Source organism: Colossoma macropomum, unplaced genomic scaffold (assembly GCF_904425465.1).
Source record: "Colossoma macropomum unplaced genomic scaffold, Colossoma_macropomum, whole genome shotgun sequence".
Lineage (NCBI taxonomy): Eukaryota > Metazoa > Chordata > Actinopteri > Characiformes > Serrasalmidae > Colossoma > Colossoma macropomum.
The window spans coordinates 35,470,985-35,491,749 of NW_023494784.1; the positions used below are offsets into that span (position 1 = coordinate 35,470,985).

Below are 20,765 nucleotides of genomic sequence, written 5' to 3' on the forward strand. Positions count from 1 at the left end.
CATTACTTCTGAAAGACTCAGCCTCTCTGAGATGCTCATTTTATACCCAATCATGTTACTGACCTGTTACCAATTAACCACCAGGTGTCTTTTTAGCATTACACAACTTTACCAGCCTTTTGTTGCCCTATCCCAACTTTTTTTAAACGTGTTGTTGGCATCAAATTCAAAATGGGCAAATATTTTTCAAAGGACAATATAATTTCTCAGTTTCAACATTTGATATGTTGCCTTTGAAGCATTTTCAAAGCATTTGAAGCATTTGAAATATAGGGTTTGTGTGTGTGTGTGTGTGTGTGTGTGTGTGTGTGTTTGTGTGTGTGTGTGTGTGTGTGTGTGTGTGTGTGTGTGTGTGTGTGTGTATACACTTCATTTTGATGGTCACCTAGATGATCTACAGGTACAGAGTCTTCCACACTCAACTTCAAGTTTAGGTGCAATGAATACATATTTAGTTGAATGTTACTTTAAGACATACTGAGCATCTACAAAGCATCTACAGTGGACCATCCAAATAAAGTGTTACCCAGTAAAGCAAGTAAAGTACTGTACAGTAGTATTTAACAGAAAATTACTCAAAAGCTTGAAGAAATAAATATAATATCAGTTGTTTCAGTATTTAATGTGTCCACCTTTCGCCTTTATTACAGCTTCCATTCTCTTTTCAGGAGACTTGCTTTCAGTTTTTCGATGAAATCTGCAGGGATATTTTTCAAGTCTTACAAGGTTTTTTGCATTTTCTGCTTCTCATGATACAAATCATCCCAAACACATTGAGCAATGTTGAGGTCTGGACTCTGGAGCTTGATTTTCTCCTCTCTTCCAAAGATGAAAGCTTTACGTACTGTTTATCTGATATAAAATGCTATATCTCCTTTAGTGATTTTAGTTGAGAGAGAATGTGCTAGGCAGCTAAGATATGTTTGCACTGCTGTTTGTGTGAATGTTAGCGTTGAGCTCTTTGAAGGGGGCCATAATGTCATTGGCTTTTTCGGGAGCTGCTTTTATTGGAAGGACAAAGCTGTAACTGGTTGGTTTTAATATTGGAAGAATGAAAGAGTTAAAGTTGCAGCAGGAGGACAAAAGTAAAGAGTGGACATGGAGTCACTTTCAGACATCGACTGACTAAACAAATTCATACCTTGTAATTAAAAAAAAGTTGGCCTTGAGGGAAAGAAGGCAGAGATGAAGCTTGATATTCATGCAGCGCTCATATTGATTGTTACAGATGGAATGGAATGTGGTTGGAAATGAGATAATGTTTCACGGTGTGAGAGAGGAGCGCGTGGCGGCAGGTGTATGTGTAATCCATTACGGCCCAAACGACATCATCAATCAGCGACAGCCCTGGAGGAAGTGACTTCATTAAGGAGAGCAGGAAGGAGGAAGGTGAGGTCACACAGTTAAAATCTCCAACACAAACAGTGAGGAGGCTGAGGAGACCCCCCCCCCACACACGCAGGAGACGACACAACACATTTATCAAGCTAATGAGGCCAGCAGTGGCTCGCAGCCTTCCCTCACAGCACGCCACGCTAGATACACACTGTTTCTAACACTGCGCTGAGTAATCGATTCAGTAATATTAATACAATATTGATACTTAATCTGTTTTTGCAGAAGTGGCTTATAAGATAAAGCTTGTGGATAAAGGTCCTTTTCCGCCACTCTGTTATGCCTCGGTCAAACGTGTGAACTTTTATGTGCAATCTTATATTGCTACCCGGGGGCGCATCTTATGCAGGGGTGATATAGTTCAGACTGAAAGCTGCAGATGTGATGAAATGATCTGAATGTCTTACTATGCGGCAGGCCTGGCTTTAGGGGGTCATTTAGTGGGGCCATGCCACTCGTCATGGCCCACTAAATACACTATTTTGTACACACTTCAGTAGTAGCAAGCAGCAAAAACAACCAAATTGAAACTAGTCTTGGTGTGCGCATGCCCGGTATAAGAGGCTATGCTGGTATAAAAAAATAATAATTCTTCAGGGCTGTTTCTTTAATGATGTACCAAAAACCTGCATATTGTAGTTCCATAACTGTCAGTTCTGACATGCTTAAAGTGAATAAGCGGTGATAAAGAGGGTGTGTGCTGGCAATGTCCTTTTTTTTCTAAGCAAACCAGGAAAAAAACATTGTTACACTACAATGTCAGGGCCAATAAAATGACTTATATGTTTCATTTTTAAAACTGAAAAGTTTTACTGAGGTTAGGTTTAGGGTTAGGCTTTGAAAATTACTTTATTACATATATATCACTGTTGTCGACAGAAAACCTTGTATCTCCAAAATAGTAACTTTATAGAAGAAGGAAAAAAACAAATTTATTTTTAATGTAAGTCACTGGAACCAGACTTTTTTCCAATGGAAAAAATTCCATTTTTCTAATGGAAAGGGTGACAGGGGTTTTCAAATTAGGTCAAAAACTGAAAAACAACAAAAATGGAGATGCAAGGTTTTCTTCCGACAGTAGCGTTATACACTATATAGACAAAAGCATTGGGGCAGCTACATATTACACCTACAGGAGCTTTTATGATGTCCAATTCTAAATCCATAAGCATTAATATGGAGTTGGTCCTCCTTTGCAGCTGTAACAGTTTCCACTCTTCTGGGAAGCTTTCTACAAGATTTTGGAGAGTGTCTGTGGGAATTTGTGCCCATTCATCCAGAAGACCATTTGTGAGGTCAGACACTGATGTTGGACAAGAGGGCCTGGCTCACAATATCCCTTCAAATTCATCCCAAAGGTGTTTGATGGGGTTGAGGTCAGGGCTCTGTACGGGCCAGTCAAGTTCTTCCACACCAAACTCACCCAGCCATGGCTTTATGGACCTTGCTTTGTGCACTGGGGCTCAGTCATGCTGGAACAGAAAAGGGTCTTCCCCAAACTGTTTCCACAAAGTTGGAAGCATACAATTGTCCAAAATGTCTTCTTGTGATGAAACATTAAGATTTCCCTTCACTGGAACTAAGGGTTCTAGGCCAACTCCTGAAAACAACCCCATAGCATTACCCCTCCTCCACCAAGCTTTACAGTTGGCACAGTGCAGTCAGGCATGTTCTCCTGGCATTCGCCAAACCCAGACTTGTCCGTCAGACTGCCAGATAGAGAAGCGTGATTCGTCACTTCACAGAATACATTTCCATAGTCCAGTAGCGGCGTCCTTTACACTACTCCATCAGACGCTTGGCATTGTGCTTAGTGATGTTAGGCTTGCATGCAGCTGTTTGGCCATAGAAACCATGCCTTGAAGCTCCAGGTGCACAGTTTTGTGCTGATGTTAAAGCCAAAGGAGGTCTGGAACTCCACAGTTATTGAGTCAACAGTGTTGGTGACTTTTATGCACTATGCGTCTCAGCACTCAGGGACCCGCTCGGTAATTTATGTGATCTGTCACTTACTGTGATTCCTAAACGCTTCCACCTTTTAATAATACCACTCACACTTGATCTTGGAATATCTAGGAGGGAAGAAGATTTTGCGAACTGACGTGTTCCAACGGTGGCAACCTATTACATCACCACGCTCGAATTCAATGAGCTCTTTAGAACGACCCATTCTTTCACAAATGTTTGTGAAGGCAGGCTGCATGGCTCGGTGCTTGATTTTATACACCTGTGGCAATATGACTGAATAAAGCACCTCAACTCAGTGATAAAGAGGTGTTTCCCAATACTTTTGTCCATATAGTGTGTGTATCTATATATACCCATACGCATACCTGTTGTTTCTGTTTGCTCCTCTTGGTGTCCTCTCTCTCCTGCTCCTCTCTCTGTCTCTCCTTCTCCTCCTCCTCCCACCGTGCTGCTATAGCTGCCTCCAGATGAGCAATTTCCTCCTGCTGCTCACGCCACTGCTGCACCTACACACACACAGAGGCACAAAAAAGAACACGAACACACACATAAACATGCCTTAAAATCCACATCTCTTTTGACACACAGTAAATCACATACACAAACACACACAGAGTGAATGACAGGTGGGTTTAGCAGATCTCCCGGAGGTGCGAGGTGCACTGAAGTGTTGTGATTCAAACTTGCAAATTGATCTACTGATCCATTACCAAAGCTTTGTAAATCCCCCTGCCACACACACACATTAACACATTTGTAGCAGAAACATCCTCAGGCCAGGGGGTCTGTGTGGGCCGGGGGGGAATCAACACCTCCTGTTCTGTCTAGTGGATTCTGTTTAACAGGACACAAGTGAAAGCCAGTGGCAACATTCACACATGCGTCCATTCAGTTCACATTATGCACAAGCCATTTCCACTAACTGCATCCCTCCCTTTACATGCTGTACAGGATGGGGCAGACAATGCAAGAGATGGGCAAAACACTTTGAAAAGGTTGTGATGGCTGATTACTGAATACACTGTCCTGAATGTTTTCAGTAATGTAATATTCCATGACATGTTTCCTTCACGTAATTCCTCTGTTAATACGTTTAATGAAAAATTTGCTTATTATTTAAATGAAGCTCTAAAATTCTCAACATTTTTATCTTTCTTATCGCCAGCTTCAGTTCACTGCTGCTCCCACAGTCCCTAGGCAGGAGTTCAGTACAATACAGATGCTAAGCTTGTAGTCGCAAACATCCACCACAGAGGAGATCATTAACAAAAGAGCTCAGTAACACTGAGATTAGTCACTGATCATCACATTGATTTATCAGTCTACTCAGGCTTTAGCAGAGCTCAGTAACACTGAGATTATTAACTGATCAGAACATGTAATTTATCAGTCTACTCAGGCTTTAGCAGAGCTCAGTAACACTGAGATTAATTACTGATCATCACATTGATTTATCAGTCTAGTTGGACTGAGTACAGATATTTAACAGCTATATTCTGAATACATAGACCTAATACTTGTATTCCGTTACATCTGAACCCCAGACACTGTGTATTGCCCGGTGACCCTGACCACAATATTTCACATTTTAGCTGTTAAAACCACAGAGCCTGTGGCCTGAATGGCCACTTGCCTTGGTGATTTCTTTTTGCATTCTTTATCCCTTTCAACAAACCTATTTGGTCAGACACTAATCAGACAAATTAGATTTTGTCACAGTTTATCAACTATAACATCATGTCTTAGACGCTGTTCCATTGCCTGATGTTTGCTAATATCGCTCTGTGAAATAAGGCTTAAAATAAAGTGGTAAAAGCTGGCAAAAAGTCTTGTTTAGGCTAGATCCAGCTCTGTAATCACACTGCTGTAAAAATGAAAGACATAGAAAATCATTTTTTCAGAAAGAAAATCCTGTGTAGGCCTAGAATTACCAGCTTGATTAACAACTTGATTAGCACATTAGAATAATTAGCATGTGTTAACCTGTGATTGCTACTTCGTAAGAACAAAGGCGTACTGTTGGCATCCTACCTGCTGTTTACCTCATATTCATGGGCTTTTAGCTAGTCAGGTAAAGACTGTGGCTATTTGGATCTGCTTTGCAAGCTCTATTAAAGCAAAGGCCAGACCAGACTGAGAATTAAAGCATAGCATTATGCCTTAGATATGCTCTCTGCTAATGAGCACCCTTAGTAGAGAAAATCCCAGCTGCCCTCAACCAATAAGCATTTAAATGAACACTAATTGTGCACTTAAAATGACTGTGGTAATCTCTGTCTATAAGTGTATTTATGTATCAGCACTGACTTTTGCTGCAGGCAGTGCCTTAACTTGATGGTGTCTTTAGTCTTTGGCCTATTTGCATTAGCTTAAGGTTAGTTTCTAACAAAGAAAGAAGTCACTCTGGATAAGAGTATCAGCAAAATGCTGTAAATGTAATGTGACCTAATATAACCAGGAGCCTTGAATCTCAATAAAACATATTGTTCAGGGTCAAACATGTATCTGATATAACTATTTCATTTGTTCTAATCCAGCAATGAGCGACCATAAAACAGTTGCTGGAGGTGCGTATAAGATGTAAAGTACTATTCAAGTTGGGTTGGTTTTATCAGGGGATGTAGTGTAATTTGTAATAACCCTGGTCCTGGACTACCCCGTGTACTGCACATTTTTAGGTTTACTGTATATTCAGTACAGCAAATGGCTCTTTTATTTGAGCTGAGCTCTGTACTAAAGCATGTCTGCCATAGTGCTTCCTCTAACACACCATCAACTCAAGAAGGGCTTGTTAATTAGCTAATAAGCTAAATCAGGTGTGTTGAGAGCACTAAAATGCATGGCAGGGGGTACTCCAGGACCAGGGTTGGGACCCACTGACCTACATTGTGAGAGTACTTACACTGCATCTGCACAGGAAATGCCAAATTTCCTAACACTTAGCGAGCTGTAGACATAGTAACCTAACCAAAGGTCTGTATTTAAATTATTATGTAACATGACAGAGTTTACAAAGCAACAACAGATGCTGCCTTTGAAAGATTTATCTTTATGTAAGTGCGGTGGAATTAGAGACTGGTGTTACACTGTTAGGTACACTGTAAAAAAGAGCATTTTCACCGCCAAAGTACTGTGAAATTGAATGGTCAGTGACCATTTTTGAAAAAAAGGTTAAATGCACATAAATAAACCACACATATACTGTATTTTAGCTCTGCTGTTAATTTACATAAATACAATGCAAATTCACAAAAACAAATGATCACCTTTGTGATATCATCATCAATGATATCACCAGTCATTTGCATTTAGTTTCATGTGTCTTACTGTTACTATTATACAAAAATACTTTATGTCAGATTAACTACCTGAACTGAATTACAGTAAAATTACAGTGAATTACAGTAAAAAGCTGTATTTTTAAAAAGGTTAAATGATTATACTTTTACAGAGCTTTGTCATCCTTGAGAAAACATGTTGCTATTAATTAACAAGTTTTGTCTGACACCCCTGCTGCCGAACTTTTTATAGATTTCGTGATAAGCACAGTGCTATCATAGATTGATCATCCAGATATTGCTTTTGGTGCAATATAATTTTTAGAATGACTTTCAAAAATAGACCTCTGCTGTTTCTGTGTAAACACCATCATATTACAAAATGGTTTAAAGCCACCTCACAACACAAGCATGCTACTACAGCTAGCAAAATGTCAAGAAAGTTGGCATTTCCTGTGCAGGTGCAGTGTAAGTACTCTAATTATGTGGGGAATCACACTCAAAAAATCAGAAAAGCCATTGGAAAAACAGCAATACAAATGTAATTACCCTCACTTTAAAACACGTATAAACACATAAGAGAATTACACATCCAGACACACTTTTATAATTACATGATATATGTAATTACCTGAGTAAAGACTTAAGTTAATACATATGTGTGTTTACATAAACCATACTAAAGTAATTCATCTGTAACAGTGAATGCATCAGCAGTAGCTACACTGTTGCTGCATGTATTGTAAGCGTGTAACTACACAGTTATATACGACAATTAACATAAGACCACCGACAAGGATAACTCTTCTGAGGGTTATGACACAACAGGTGACTTCTGTTTCATTTGTTCTAATCCAACAATGAACGATCCTGAAACAATCAACGGTCTCTATATATTCACTACAGCAAATGGCTCTTTCATTGGAGCTGAACTCTGCACTAAAGCGTGTCTGCCACAGTGCTTGGTGCGCCAGCCATGGCTAGACATTAGAGGCGTGTGCCAGCTTGTGTGACTGTGGCAGAGCGCTTCTCCTTAACGGCGGAGTGAAAGAACAGACGCAGCAATCTGTTCAGTGCCTCTGATGAGCGACTCGGCCGCTTCGCACTTCCACTGTGCAAAATCTCAATGTGTTCTCAGCAACAGCTTGCCATCAAACACACATTTTTCGAAAGCGTTGGGGAATCTGCCACGGTCTACGGACCGGCACGCTGACAGCCGCTCCGAGAGACGGGGAAAACTTCCAGAACCAATTTCAGCTCCGTCTGAAGAAGAAGAAAAAAATCTAACACCAGGCACAGCAGCGCTAAATAAAACCTGCATCAGCTAGAAATCTTAACAAAAAGCGATTCCTTAGATCAATACTCATTTTTTCTGCAACAATCCCTCAATTTGTTTTTATATATTTTTTTTGTTGATTTATTTTGGATGCAGTTTTTTGTTATGTAACAGTTTTTTGTTATGAAGCTGAGAGCGAGAAAAACTTACATCTACAGAGAGAGAGAGAGAGAGAGAGAGAGAGGAGAGGGAGAGAGAGGAAGGGGTAACTGGTCCCATAATTGCACCATCAATCACGCTCCTCCCTGGCCCAGATAAGACAGCATAGTGCCAGGGGATGGGAACCAGAATAAGGTAACACACACACACACACACGCACACACGCTCACACACATACAAAACTCCACCTCTCTCTCCATCTTTCTCTACATTAAAAATAATCAAAAAGGCTCCACATGTTAAACTCCTATTAGAATTCTGCTTATTATGATCAAGTGTTCCTGAATTCCCATTCATTTGCCCAGAGCAATATCAGTCCACTAAAATCCACTGCTGGACACTTATTTCAGCTTCAAACTTCATTATTTATAGGGGTGGGCAATATGGAAAAAAAATCATCAACATCACAATATGTAAATTTTCATGATACACAGTATGCATCACAATATTTAGTTCTGTGAAGATGGACGAGTTTGAACAGACAGAAATAGAACCAGTTATGACACATTTAAGAACTGCTTTCAAAAACAATGAACACAGTTTCTCAGTGTCTCACAGATTGCACAGCACTAAATTACAGTACTAATTATGCTCTCTTTGTAATGAAACATTCAGATTTTCAGAGTTCTGTAAGGGGGAATTCCACCAAAATGTCTGCATAATTTAGCTGATGAGCTACAAATAAAGTCAGAGGGATTCAGTGTGAAATCTTTCATGAGAAACGCACCAATTTAGATTTCTTTACAGTGGTAGTGATAGTAACCAGGAGTCATGATGTCTACACCATAAATATAGCCATTTTATTTACTATCCAAAACAACCAGTGAACCTACACGAGTCTTCTAAGGTTTTATATATAGTGTTGATATGGTAAAACAGTGGTAAATCTGAACAAAGTTTTGGCTATGTATGTACCTCTCTGCCAGGAACTGACTTTTAAAACTGTTTTAGACCAAAATCATGTCTCAAAACTATCATAAAACTATGACTCATGCATCAGGCAGTGTATTTACAACCACTGAATGTAATAACTTTCTGTGATGTATCTTTTAGAGGCATAAAACTCTGATGTCTAGTTCCCATCACCATCACTTGTGTGAATGACTTTATTTACATCTTATCCATTTAATTATGTAGAAATTATGAACACAGTGAAATTCTTCTTTAAGTACTTACAATATCAATAATAGGCTCGGAAAAGCATACTGCAACATTATGTGATGCACTATCACAAAAGCGATAAACATGGTTTTAGACAGCAAGTAGTTTCACTGGCAAAATCTGATTGGTTGACACACACCTGTGCTGTTATCTGTGGTAATAGCTCTGTTTTTTTTCTTTACTGTATCACTCCACTGAGTACTGCTTGCTGAGTAACCTGTTGCGCCTAAATAAGCTTTTTAGTCAGCAGCTGTGACAGCAGAAAGACTAAGCAAACTGGAATTAGCCAGAAATAAGCAGAATATAATTCAGTAAGCAAGACTGGCCATGAAACGTTTCAGGTTAATCGGCCAAGTATTGAAAAAGTTGAGCTGAACCTGATATTCCAACTCTATCCTAACACAAAAGGCCACTACTTTACTTGGCAGAAGGAACGGTCAGTATTAAAGCATGTCTGAAACATGTCTGTTTGGGCTTCTTTGCTTTCCCTTTTCTTTATTTTGCAGAACTGCTGTATAAAAGCAATAAAGCACTCCAGATCATGTGTTATCGTGAATAATACCATGGCTGTGATGTCACATAATATCATTTTTGGGATACACACTCGTGTTCTATAGCTTAAATATTGCCCCCATCCCAGACACTGCGGATTCTGCTAATTATGATCAGATTTCACTAAATTGGTTCACTAAAGCAAAGATGTTTGGTATTCTGCACACATTACTCTAATCTACATTTTACAACGTCATTCACTTTGCAAAGTCAATTTTCTGAGCCAAATGGAGGCAATTTGCAAGTCATGCATTCATTTAGAATTATCAACACCATAAAACACCATAAAAATGAACTGCATTCGCACAAATAACATGGCTATTATACAAGAATCAATAAAATCTGAGATGTGAGAACATCTGCATTTGCTGTGGGCCTGCGTGGTCCTTTGTGTAAACTGCAACACACAATACATTTCTAGATGCCATATATAATTCATGTGCTTTAATACTAAAAGGTCTCGCAGGAGCTGTAAAACAGAAATTGAAATCTTGCACACTTTCTGCTGCTGCCCTCCCCCGTTCTGTATTGTTCTGCAGCGTGGCTTTAAAAGCAGCATTAAAACCACGCTGCTAATGAAATCTATATCTGCAAATGCCAGAATCCAATCTCAGCGGCAGCAGGTTTTTCACACACAGCCGCACACACGCACAAACTGGAGTGTTTGCGCTGTTTCAGTTGGGTCTACAGAGGCGTTTAATAAGCTTCCCTGTCACTCTAGAGAAAAAGTGGCTTTAAAAACATACAAGAAATGAAAAGGCCACATATATAACACAATGCTAAAACAACAGTAGAGACAGAGAGTAAAAGAGAAAGAGAGAACGAGAGGGACGGAGGGAGTCGTCGTTCTTGTGTTTCCACAGATGTTGAGTGACGCTGTCATGTACATTCTTCCTCATCGCTATTATTCACATCTCACACGCCTACAGCTGCCAGTGATGGGCTGAGAGTTGCTGTACTCTGAGGGAAAAACTAGCTACACCCTTGAAAAAGGTGCCAAAAATGAATTCTCTGGAGTGATTCCAGAAAAGAACCACCTTTAGTTCCCTAAGAGCCTTTCAATGGATGGTTCTTACAAGAACTAGCTTTGGAAGTGAAGTATGCAAATACAGTTAACCTTTTTAAAGTTTAAAGAACCTCCACATAGTGTTAAAGGGTCCATATCATAGAAATGACTGCAGCACAAAGGATTTTCCATTCAAAAATTAACTCAGCTTTACAAGATGATCAGTGGAGACACGTTTGAGAACTGACAAAATACACACTTAGGCTAATTTAGAGCAAACAAAAATGTATTCTGGAAGTCATTTTTACCTTAATCAAACCAGGAAAATCATTTGCCACTCATTGCTAAAGCAACAGGCTTTCATGTCTAATAAGGAGGAGGTTTGAAATGTTTCAGATGAGCTACACTGGTCAAAGCAATGTTAGATACCGAGGAGGACATGAGGACAAGCTTTAAACAAACAATGCAAGAAATGTGCATTAATATTTATCTTCACTTACAATGTTTCAGTCACAGATGTACAGTCCTCCTTATTTTGACTGATATCTGTAAGCAGCCAAGTTAAGGAAAGCTAGTTAACTAATCTCAACATTTTTCTGTAACATTATCAGACATCAGACATCACATCTTGCCTAAGAGCCACCATAGAGTCTATTTACTGTTTTTTCCTTTATTTGATGGAGGAAGGAAGATTGTGATTAGTTGAAAGGCATTTGAGTCATAATTTGGCAAACAGTCAATTAACAGAGGAGTTGAATTAGGTGTGTTTGAGCAGGGAAATCTGCCGTTGCTGGAATAAAAAAGTTTGATGCAATGAAAGGTTTTTCCTAGAACTGCATGTTTAAGCCAAGAACCATTTAGGAACCTTTATATATAAGAGGGTAGGGGTGTAAATATCTAAACTCAAAAGAATTTAGTTTGACTACAACTCTTTATGAAATTATTCAGTCCATCATGAAATCTGAATTTGACCACTATATGATTCAATTAGCTTTGACATTATTCATAATTCTTTTGAAAAACACTTGTAAGTGGAGCAGCTTTTCACTGGGATACGATAAAAACAATGTGCCTTGATGCCTTGACACAGAGAGTGGATGAAAAAGCAAAAACAAAATAAAGCAAAGTCAAAAAACAAGAAACCAACCAAACCAAAAAAATAAACATGTTCAGACCTGAAGCAACAATTGATTGAGAGGAGCACAGGTTAGCTGTGAGAAAAGGGCAGTGCTAGTGACCAGAATGCTAAGGAGCATGAGTGCTTATAGGTGGTCCCCATGGGTGAGTGTGATAAACTTTTTCAGAGTTTTACATTTGCAAAAAATGTACACTTTTGGCTAAAATGAGCTACCCAGGAAAAATTTAAAAATTATTTATCTGTGCAGTACACAAGTTTTTACTGTAAAAACACATTGTGTGTATAATAAATACAAATAAATGTTCAAAGACTACTTCAGTATTTTTAATTCTAATCTCTTTCTGCTGATTTTCTACAGCCCCCTTTCCAAAAAAGTTGGGACGCTGTACAAAATGTAAATAAAAGCAGAATGCAATGATGTGCAAATCATTTAAACCCTATATTGAATTAAAAATAGTGCAAAGACAACATATTAAATGTTGAAAGTGAAAACCGTATTGTCATGCCATTTACACTAATGCACTCCTATACCATCACAAATGCTGACTTTTGAACTATGTGCTGATAACAAGCAGGGTGGTCACTCTCCTCTTTAGCCCGGAGGACGTGGCATCCACTTTTTAACTTCACCTCAGTCCATTTTAAATGAGCTCAGGCCCAGAGAAGGCGGCAGTGTTTCTGGATCCTGTTTATATATGGTTTCTTCTCTGCACGGTAGAGTTTTAACTTGCATTGTGGATGCAGTGACAAACTGAGTACACAGACAGTGGCTTTCAGAAGTGTTTCTGAGCCCATGCACTGATTTCCACTTCAGAATCATGCCTGTTTTTAATGCAGTGCAGCCTGAGTGCTCAAAGATCATGGCCAGCCAATATTAGTTTTTTAGCCTTGTCCCTTACATACAGAGATTTGTCCAGATCTAAATCTTTTAATGATATTAAGTACCATAGATGATGAAATCCACAAGTTCTTTGCTATTTTATGTTGAGACACGTTAAAACACTTAAAATATTCATTCATTCATTCATCATCTAAACCGCTTATCCTTCTGGGTCGCGGTGGGGTGCTGGAGCCTATCCCAGCTGTCATTGGGCGGAAGGCAGGATACACCCTGGACAGGTCGCCAGTCCATCGCAGGGCAGACAGACAGACATACACATTCACACACTCACTCACACCTAAGGGCAATTCAGCATGTCCAATTGGCCTGACGGCATGTCTTTGGACTGTGGGAGGAAACCGGAGTACCCGGAGGAAACCCACGCAGACACGGGGAGAACATGCAAACTCCACACAGAAACGACCCTGGTCACCCGGCCGGGAATCAAACCCAGGCCATTCTTGCTGTGAGGCGACAGCGCTACCCACTGCGCCACCGTGCCGCCCTACACTTAAAATATATTTAACAAAATATTTTCTCATGCTGTGATATTACATAATGCCATGTGGTACAGCTCAACCTCAACCTTCAAGTAATTTGCTGTGTTATTACAGAAAATATCTTAATATGATACTGATGAATAAAGTATTTTACTGTGAAATATTTGTTTTAAACATTGGCAGCAATTAACAGTGTGCCCTTTGGAAAAATAGTCCCATCTCTGAAAAAATTTATCATATTTACAGCTTAATATAAAATACCTTTGATTGAAGACTGAAGGCTGAAGTAAAATATTTTAACTATACAACAGAAATACAGAAGATTATGTTAAAAATGATAGAATATTCCAGTAAAAAAGTAATGAGTTCCTTGTTTCCAAAAAAGTGATTAATATTTGTTGTTAGATGGTCAGAAGGACACAGGGTTCCTCTTGTCCTTGATACTTTAACTTCCAGGATGCCCGGTTTACCTCACTGAAGTATTGATTAACTCAGTCAGGCTCTGAATGACTGAGTTGCCATGAGGAGAGGTTTGGAACTGGTCAAACTAAAAGACTGACACAATATCAGACTGTATTTTGTTAATGTTCATTTGTATTTGCTGCAATTGTAGTGCTTTTCCAAGCAAATAATCATTTACCACCCAGATAAATAGCTTTAAACTTTTGTCAGTTGACCTTTGGCACACTAATGTATATCTGAAGACTGCGGAGGTATTTTTCACTTGTGACTGTCCATTGTTTTGCATTTGCAAAGGCGAAGTGAGGGAAGTGATAAATGGGTTTCACTTACTTGGATCATCACACACTGCAGTTACTGCCTCTACTACACAATCTGAAAAGGATCAAAGCAGTGCAGACAATTACCACAACTCTGGGATTAAAGATTTCCCCTCAAGATACGCACTAATTTGTGTTTAATTGTAACTCATTTGTAATCATCAGATGCGCTCACTCGTAACCAATAAGATGGTGGATAAGACAGATAATAGGAGTTTGCTGAGAAAACCTGAGTATGATTCCAGGGCAGGATGGAAAAAAGTTTGAGTTAGTGGAGATGCTGAATGACTGGATCTGAGCTAAACACGTGCAAATTTAGTTAATATTATAACCACAGCTACTAAGAATAATAATAGTAATCCTACTATTAGTGTAGAGTGTAGTTTGAAACATAGTTTTCACAAGAAGCATATAAAAACATCCAAACACATTGTTTTTTTATTATAATATTATTAAATATAATATTATTAAAATATTAAACATATTATTTTAATTGGAAATCATTTTGAGCTGTAATGTTTTTGGAAAGTGCTCTATAAATAACTTTTATTTTTATTCATTTTGTATACTGGTTTATTGTTATTATTATTAGTAGTAGTTATAGTAGTAGTAGTAGGAGTAGGAGTAGCTTGATGACCTCTCAGTGACAAAATAAATATTTAAATTTGGTTATCTTTAATTTTGTTTATAAATAAATAAGATTATTAAATGAATAAATGAGATCATAAAATGAAATATAAGATGACAGCTTTTCATTGTGTCAGCGTAGGTCGCATAACATTCTACATATCTCTATGTGCCTTATTCAAGACTACAATAGCAGAATAGTGAAAAAGCCAGATACAAGGACTCACACGCCTCTGACATTTCAATCCCTTCATGCATAATGAAGGATCTGAACCTGTGAACATGTGACTAAGCAGGTGGGGAACTTCACCACTACTGCAGAGCTACAGAACCCACTGTGAAAAATGAGAAGTCTGCTCAACTTAAAATTATATATTAACTGATTACATGGCTTTTCTTGAGGTGACTCAACTTGAAGACACCAGAGTTCACCCAACTTAAATTTCTTATTTGAGTCAAAAATTCTCCCAGCTATTGTTTCTAGGTCTGCATCTCAGTTAGATAAACAAAATGCAATTTGTGGTTTTCCCTAAATTTCCCCACTAGCTGACACTCCTTCTATCACACAGTCCCATCTGGCATATTGTTCTATTGGGCTTCCAGATATGGACAGCTATGGAATTGCTGGGATTCAAACTCATAATCTCCTGATGTTGGGATGAATTATTATTATTATTATTATTGCAACAGATGAGACTGTGTCATGTTTTAAAGTTAGAAAAACAAATATTTTCTCCAGTGTACTAAACATTTGTAGACACAACATCTGAGCTGCTTCATGTGTTCCTGAGTGGTGCAGTGAACTAATCCGTCACTCCAACAAGAGGTTGTGAATTTGAGCGCCATCAATGCCATAGCCATCTGTAAGTGTGTCCTCAAGAGGAAAAATGTCTAGTAGGATTGTGTGATGGGAAGAGTCCTGGCTTTTATTTACAGAGCTGAGATTCAGGACTTAAAAATTAAGAGTGTTTTTGAATCAACTAAGAAGTTTAAGTTGTGCAAACTCCATGTAATCAGTAAAAGCCATGTAATCAGTTACTATATCATTTTGAGTAGAGCTAACCTCTCATTTTTAACAGTGCAGTTTCAGTACATCCTGTATTTTCTACCTGTAATTGGTACTAATGTTCAATTTACTACATTAGCATATTGTTGCTGCCCATCTCCTAGTTACCACCATTAGTATTATGTAACAAGAATTTATGTCACTAATTATTGGTCCATTCATTATGAAAGTTTTACAAAAAAATGTATTTTCAAACTGGAAAAAATGGAGTTGCAAAGTATTGACATGAACAATGACACACTTGTCTCTCTGTGGCTTTTATGCTTTTAAAGCCATACAATTCAATAAAAACTCAGTGGAATGAATGTGAGGTTAAGAGCATGGCTGCAGGCCTCTTCAGAGACAGCAGATCTTCTGTCCACTGAAAACATCTATCCACCACCTCCTGTATGGTGAAGCCTCTCCCTGCTGCTCACTGATGCTCAAAGCACAAGCACTCATCAGCCTTCCATCAGCTGGCACAGCTGGGCCAAACACGAGCCATCGTAACCATGGTGATGCAGAAAAAAATAAACAAGGGTGGAGGAAAACACATCAGCTGCTAAATTTCTAAATGAAGTCACATTCTGAAACTCCACAGTATGGCCTTCTGCTACAGCCTGTTTACTAGATAGAGAGTTCAGAGGTGTAAATGTAAATGGGTCTATTAGAACAGAGCTTCTAGGGTCGGTTGGACCAATAGGTCTTAATCCCAATTTGGAATTACCGTGCAGGGTAGTTTGACCGAACGGTCAGCAAGCAAAATCTGAGTTAGGGTAGCTGAAATTAGCCGAGCTGAACCCAAAGTAAGCTCATTATTCCATGGACTGGTTTCTAATCAACTATGACAACAGTTGTAATTGTTTACTCAAATGGTTTGTGGAGAGAAATTATACTGTCTCATTTGCATCTCTATGAATTATTATTATATGTGGCATTTAGCCATCACCTCACATTACATAACTGAATCACAGCTATTTTACCAGCTAGATCTCTTATTATAAAACCCAACAACTAAGTTTGTTTTCATTTGTGCAGATGACTCAAAATGAAAAGAAATTAACTTAAATGAATGAGTGGAGAAACATAATGTGTGCAGATGCTACCAGACTGTATGATACAATTAAGCAGTTAACATCTACTATGGTCTGTGGCATGCTTAGAAATGGTAAACAGGACCAGTTGACCTTAATTTTGGCATCAAGACAGCAAGAGGAAAAGATGACTAAGTGACTTTGAAAGAGGGATCATCATTGGGGCATAGATAGCAGAAGATTCAGTCACAAAGATCGCTCAACTAATCAGTGTTCCTATAGGAACGATGGGAGAGCTGCAAGGTGCAAATCACTGCTGACCAAAAAGAACACAAGGGCTTGTCTCACAATTGTCAAAAACATCTAGATGACCCCAAGACTTTGGGATAATATTCTGCAGACTGATGAGTCAAAGGTAGAACTTTTTGGAAGACATGGATCCCATTACTGGCGTAAAGCTAGCACTGCATTCCACCATAAGAACATCATACCCACAATCGAACATGGTGGTAGTAGTGTGATGGTCTGGGGCTGCTTTGTTTCTGGAGCACCTGGATGACTTTTCATAATTGATGGGACCATGAATTCTGCTCTCTGTCAGAAAATCCTGATGGAGGATGTCCGTCTGTCAGTTTGTGACCTAAAGCACAAGCGAAGTTAGGATATGCAGCAGGACAGTGATCTGAAGCACACAAGCAAGCCCACCTCTAAATGGCTCAAAAGAAACAAAATGAAGGTGGCCGAGTCAAAGTCCTGACTTCAATCCCATCTCAAGACTTTAAACGGTCAGTTCATGCTCGAAAACCCTCTAATGTAGCCAAATTAAAACAATTCTGGAAAGAAGAGAGACAGAATGTCCCACAGTGATGTAAAAGACTCATCGCAAGTTATCGTAAGTCTTCGATTGCAGTTGTTACTGCCAAGGGTGGCAAAACCAGTTTTTAGGTTTAGGACATATTTTCTTTTTCACATGGGTGATATAGGTTTTGAATAAATCTTTATCTTCAATAAAAGGAATGATCGTATTAACATTAGTTGGATGATCTGAAACATTTAAATGTGACAAATTAGCAAAAATAGAAAAAATCAGGTGGGGCAAATACTTTTTCATGGCACTGTAGAAAAAGTGATATGGTCAGATTCATCCAGGGTCATCCTTCACTATATTCTCCTCAAGTGCGTGAGTGCATGTGTGACCTATACCAAGAGAATGGTACAAGCTTGACCCGTTTGGGTCCACTTGTCCCATTAGAGAGAAAGGTCATTGCAGATTAAAGATTCTGCCTGATCACCTTCATCCTACGATGAAACATTCTATTCTGATGGGAGTGGTCTCTTCCAGGATGATAGTGCCACTATCTGCAAGGCATGAGGGGTCACTTAATGGTTTGATGAGTTTGAAAATGAAGTAAATCATATGCTAAGGCCTTTGCAGTGGCCAGATGAACGTGAGAGACTGTGAGCCAACATGTTAGGCAGCACTCTCCATCACCATCATCAAAACACCAATTGAGGGGATATCTTCAGGAAGAATGGTGTACCATCGCTCCAGTACAGTTCCAGAGACTTCTATACCCAAGGCACAGTGAAGCTGTTCTGGGGGCTGGTGGTGTCCCAAATTTGTGACCCATCTATACATTTGTCCTAGTTATGCATGGGTTCATAGAATTCCAGTGCACAAGTCACTTAAATTTACAGTGTGCCAGTCCAATGTAGTCACATACTGTTTGTTATTGTGTGCAAGAGGAACCACTTTTTGCAACTGGAAGCAACAGATGCCACAGTTAAAGCAGATGGTCCCACAGCTTTATCCATGTCAGCCTCACTTAAAAGCTGTCTGGGAGGCTGGGATTCACACTCTGAAATCATAATGATTGATTGTGCTCTTTACAATGCTTTCAGGAGTAATGTTTACATAACACAGGTGCTGTAAAACACGGTCCCATCTGGGGGAGAGAGCCTGTGGAGACAGTTCCACTCTATCTCCGTGCCATCTCTGAATTATGTAAAACCTTCAGTTGGCCTGCATATGCTGAAATGAATCAGAAACATATCACCTACAGAGGGCTTGGGACTTATAATGGTGTTCTTAACCCCTTAAAATCCCAGGCTTATTACATACTAAGGGTGGTATTCAGTAACTACTGGGACTTTAATGCACTATTCTTAGGTCATAGAATTGTGTAATAAAACGTTGGGCCTGCTAGCAGGGCCTGGACTTTAATAGGGTTAAAGCAATAGCATGTTTTTTAAAATAAAAGAAGAATGTATACAATTTTTATCTTAGAATAAACTAAATGTGATTTATCGGCCAAGACATGTTTGGTGTCCAAAGTTTATTTTTGCACTAGAGCTTCAAGGCTAATGTAGTTAACAAGTAATGGATGCAATTAGCATTGTGCAAACTGCATGGCTGAATTATTACACAAACTTACTTCAAACTGCATTAAGTTGTTAAGTAATTCCTAATAGACTGGCTTATCTGCTTTCTGAAACAGTATGACACACTGTTATCTATGAAAGTGGCCTTAGATTTGAGTTTGGACATTACTAATGTTGTTTGTTTATTGATAAAGCTGTACTGCCTTTGTTTTCATGTTATTTCCTCTATATTGTTTTGTTATTTTATCTACTTTATAGCATTAGAAAAGTGCTAGATAAATAAAAGTTTATTTAAAAAGTTAAAGTGTTAGTAAATGTTTAAAAGTATCCTGGATAACTAAAAATAGCTTGAAATTTGTCCACACTTTTGTTTTAAAGAACAGTGGTAGGAGAGGTGAGTTAGCAACCAGAAGGTTGTGGGTTCAAATCCCAGGACTGAGTGTAGACTGGGGTTTTGCCCTTGAGCATTTATCCCTCACTGCCCCCAGCTGTGCTGCTCCCAGACTGGACACAGTTAGGCAGCAAAATTACAAACTGTCCTTGTAGGATCAGTAAAGTTCACAACATAAAACTAATTTAGGACAAAGTGAACAATGTGTGTATAATTACAGTGTAATTATTCAGGAAATGTTCTGTTTAAGAATAATGTTTCTCAACATAAAATAGCAAAGATCTAGGCGATTTCATTGTCTACAATACACAATATCATTAAAAGGTTCAGAGAATCTGGAGAAATCTCTGTACACACAAGACAAGGCCGAAAACCAGTATTGGCTGGCTGTGTTCTTCAGGCCCTCCGGCAGCACTGCTTTAAAAACAGACACAATTCTGTAGTTGAAATCACTGCATGAGCTCAGGAACACTTCCGAAAACCACTGTGAACACAGTTTGTCACTGCATCCACAAATGCAAGTTAAAACTCTAAAATACAAAGAAGAAACCGTATATAAAAAGGATCTAGAAATGCTGCTGCCTTCTCTGGGCTAAAGCTCATTTAAAATGGACTGAGGCGAAGTGGAAAAGTGTCCTGTGATCCAACAAATCAACATTTTAAATTCCTTTTGGAAATCATGGACACTGTGTCCTCCGGGCTAAAGAAGATCTAGCTTGTTCTCAGCACACAGTTCAAAACCCAGCATCTGTGGTGGTATAGGGGTGCATTACTGCAAATGGCATGGGTGACTTACACTGTGAAGGCACAAATAATATATATATATATATATATATATATATATATATATAATAGAATAATAGAATAATACATCAGATTTTCTCAGTTTCAACTTTTGATATGTTGTATTTGTACTATTTTCACTAAAATATACTGTTTTATAAAAATACAATAAAATATACTGTTATATACTGCACAGCTTTAAGCCCCCAGAGTCAAAATAGTTCGGGCACCCCGGCTCAAAGCAATGTGGAGTATTGATTCAAGACAGACATATGTGGGTTAAAGTTTGCAGTTCCTCCACATACAAATACACAGGACACCACAGTCTGATAAAGAGTAAGTCATTCTTCA

General features: G+C 38.7%; 1 protein-coding gene across 2 annotated transcripts in view; it reads right to left on the reverse strand.

Annotated features, from left to right (window-relative positions):
- The window catches only part of LOC118807946 (coiled-coil domain-containing protein 148-like), a 95,158-nt gene that overhangs the window by 8,284 nt on the left and 66,109 nt on the right, over window positions 1–20,765 (reverse strand). For both annotated transcript variants that reach the window (XM_036570163.1, XM_036570155.1), the window contains exon 12: window positions 3,729–3,869. In XM_036570163.1, the coding sequence (XP_036426056.1) occupies window positions 3,729–3,869 (141 nt within the window). The remainder of the gene's footprint in view (window positions 1–3,728; window positions 3,870–20,765) is intronic.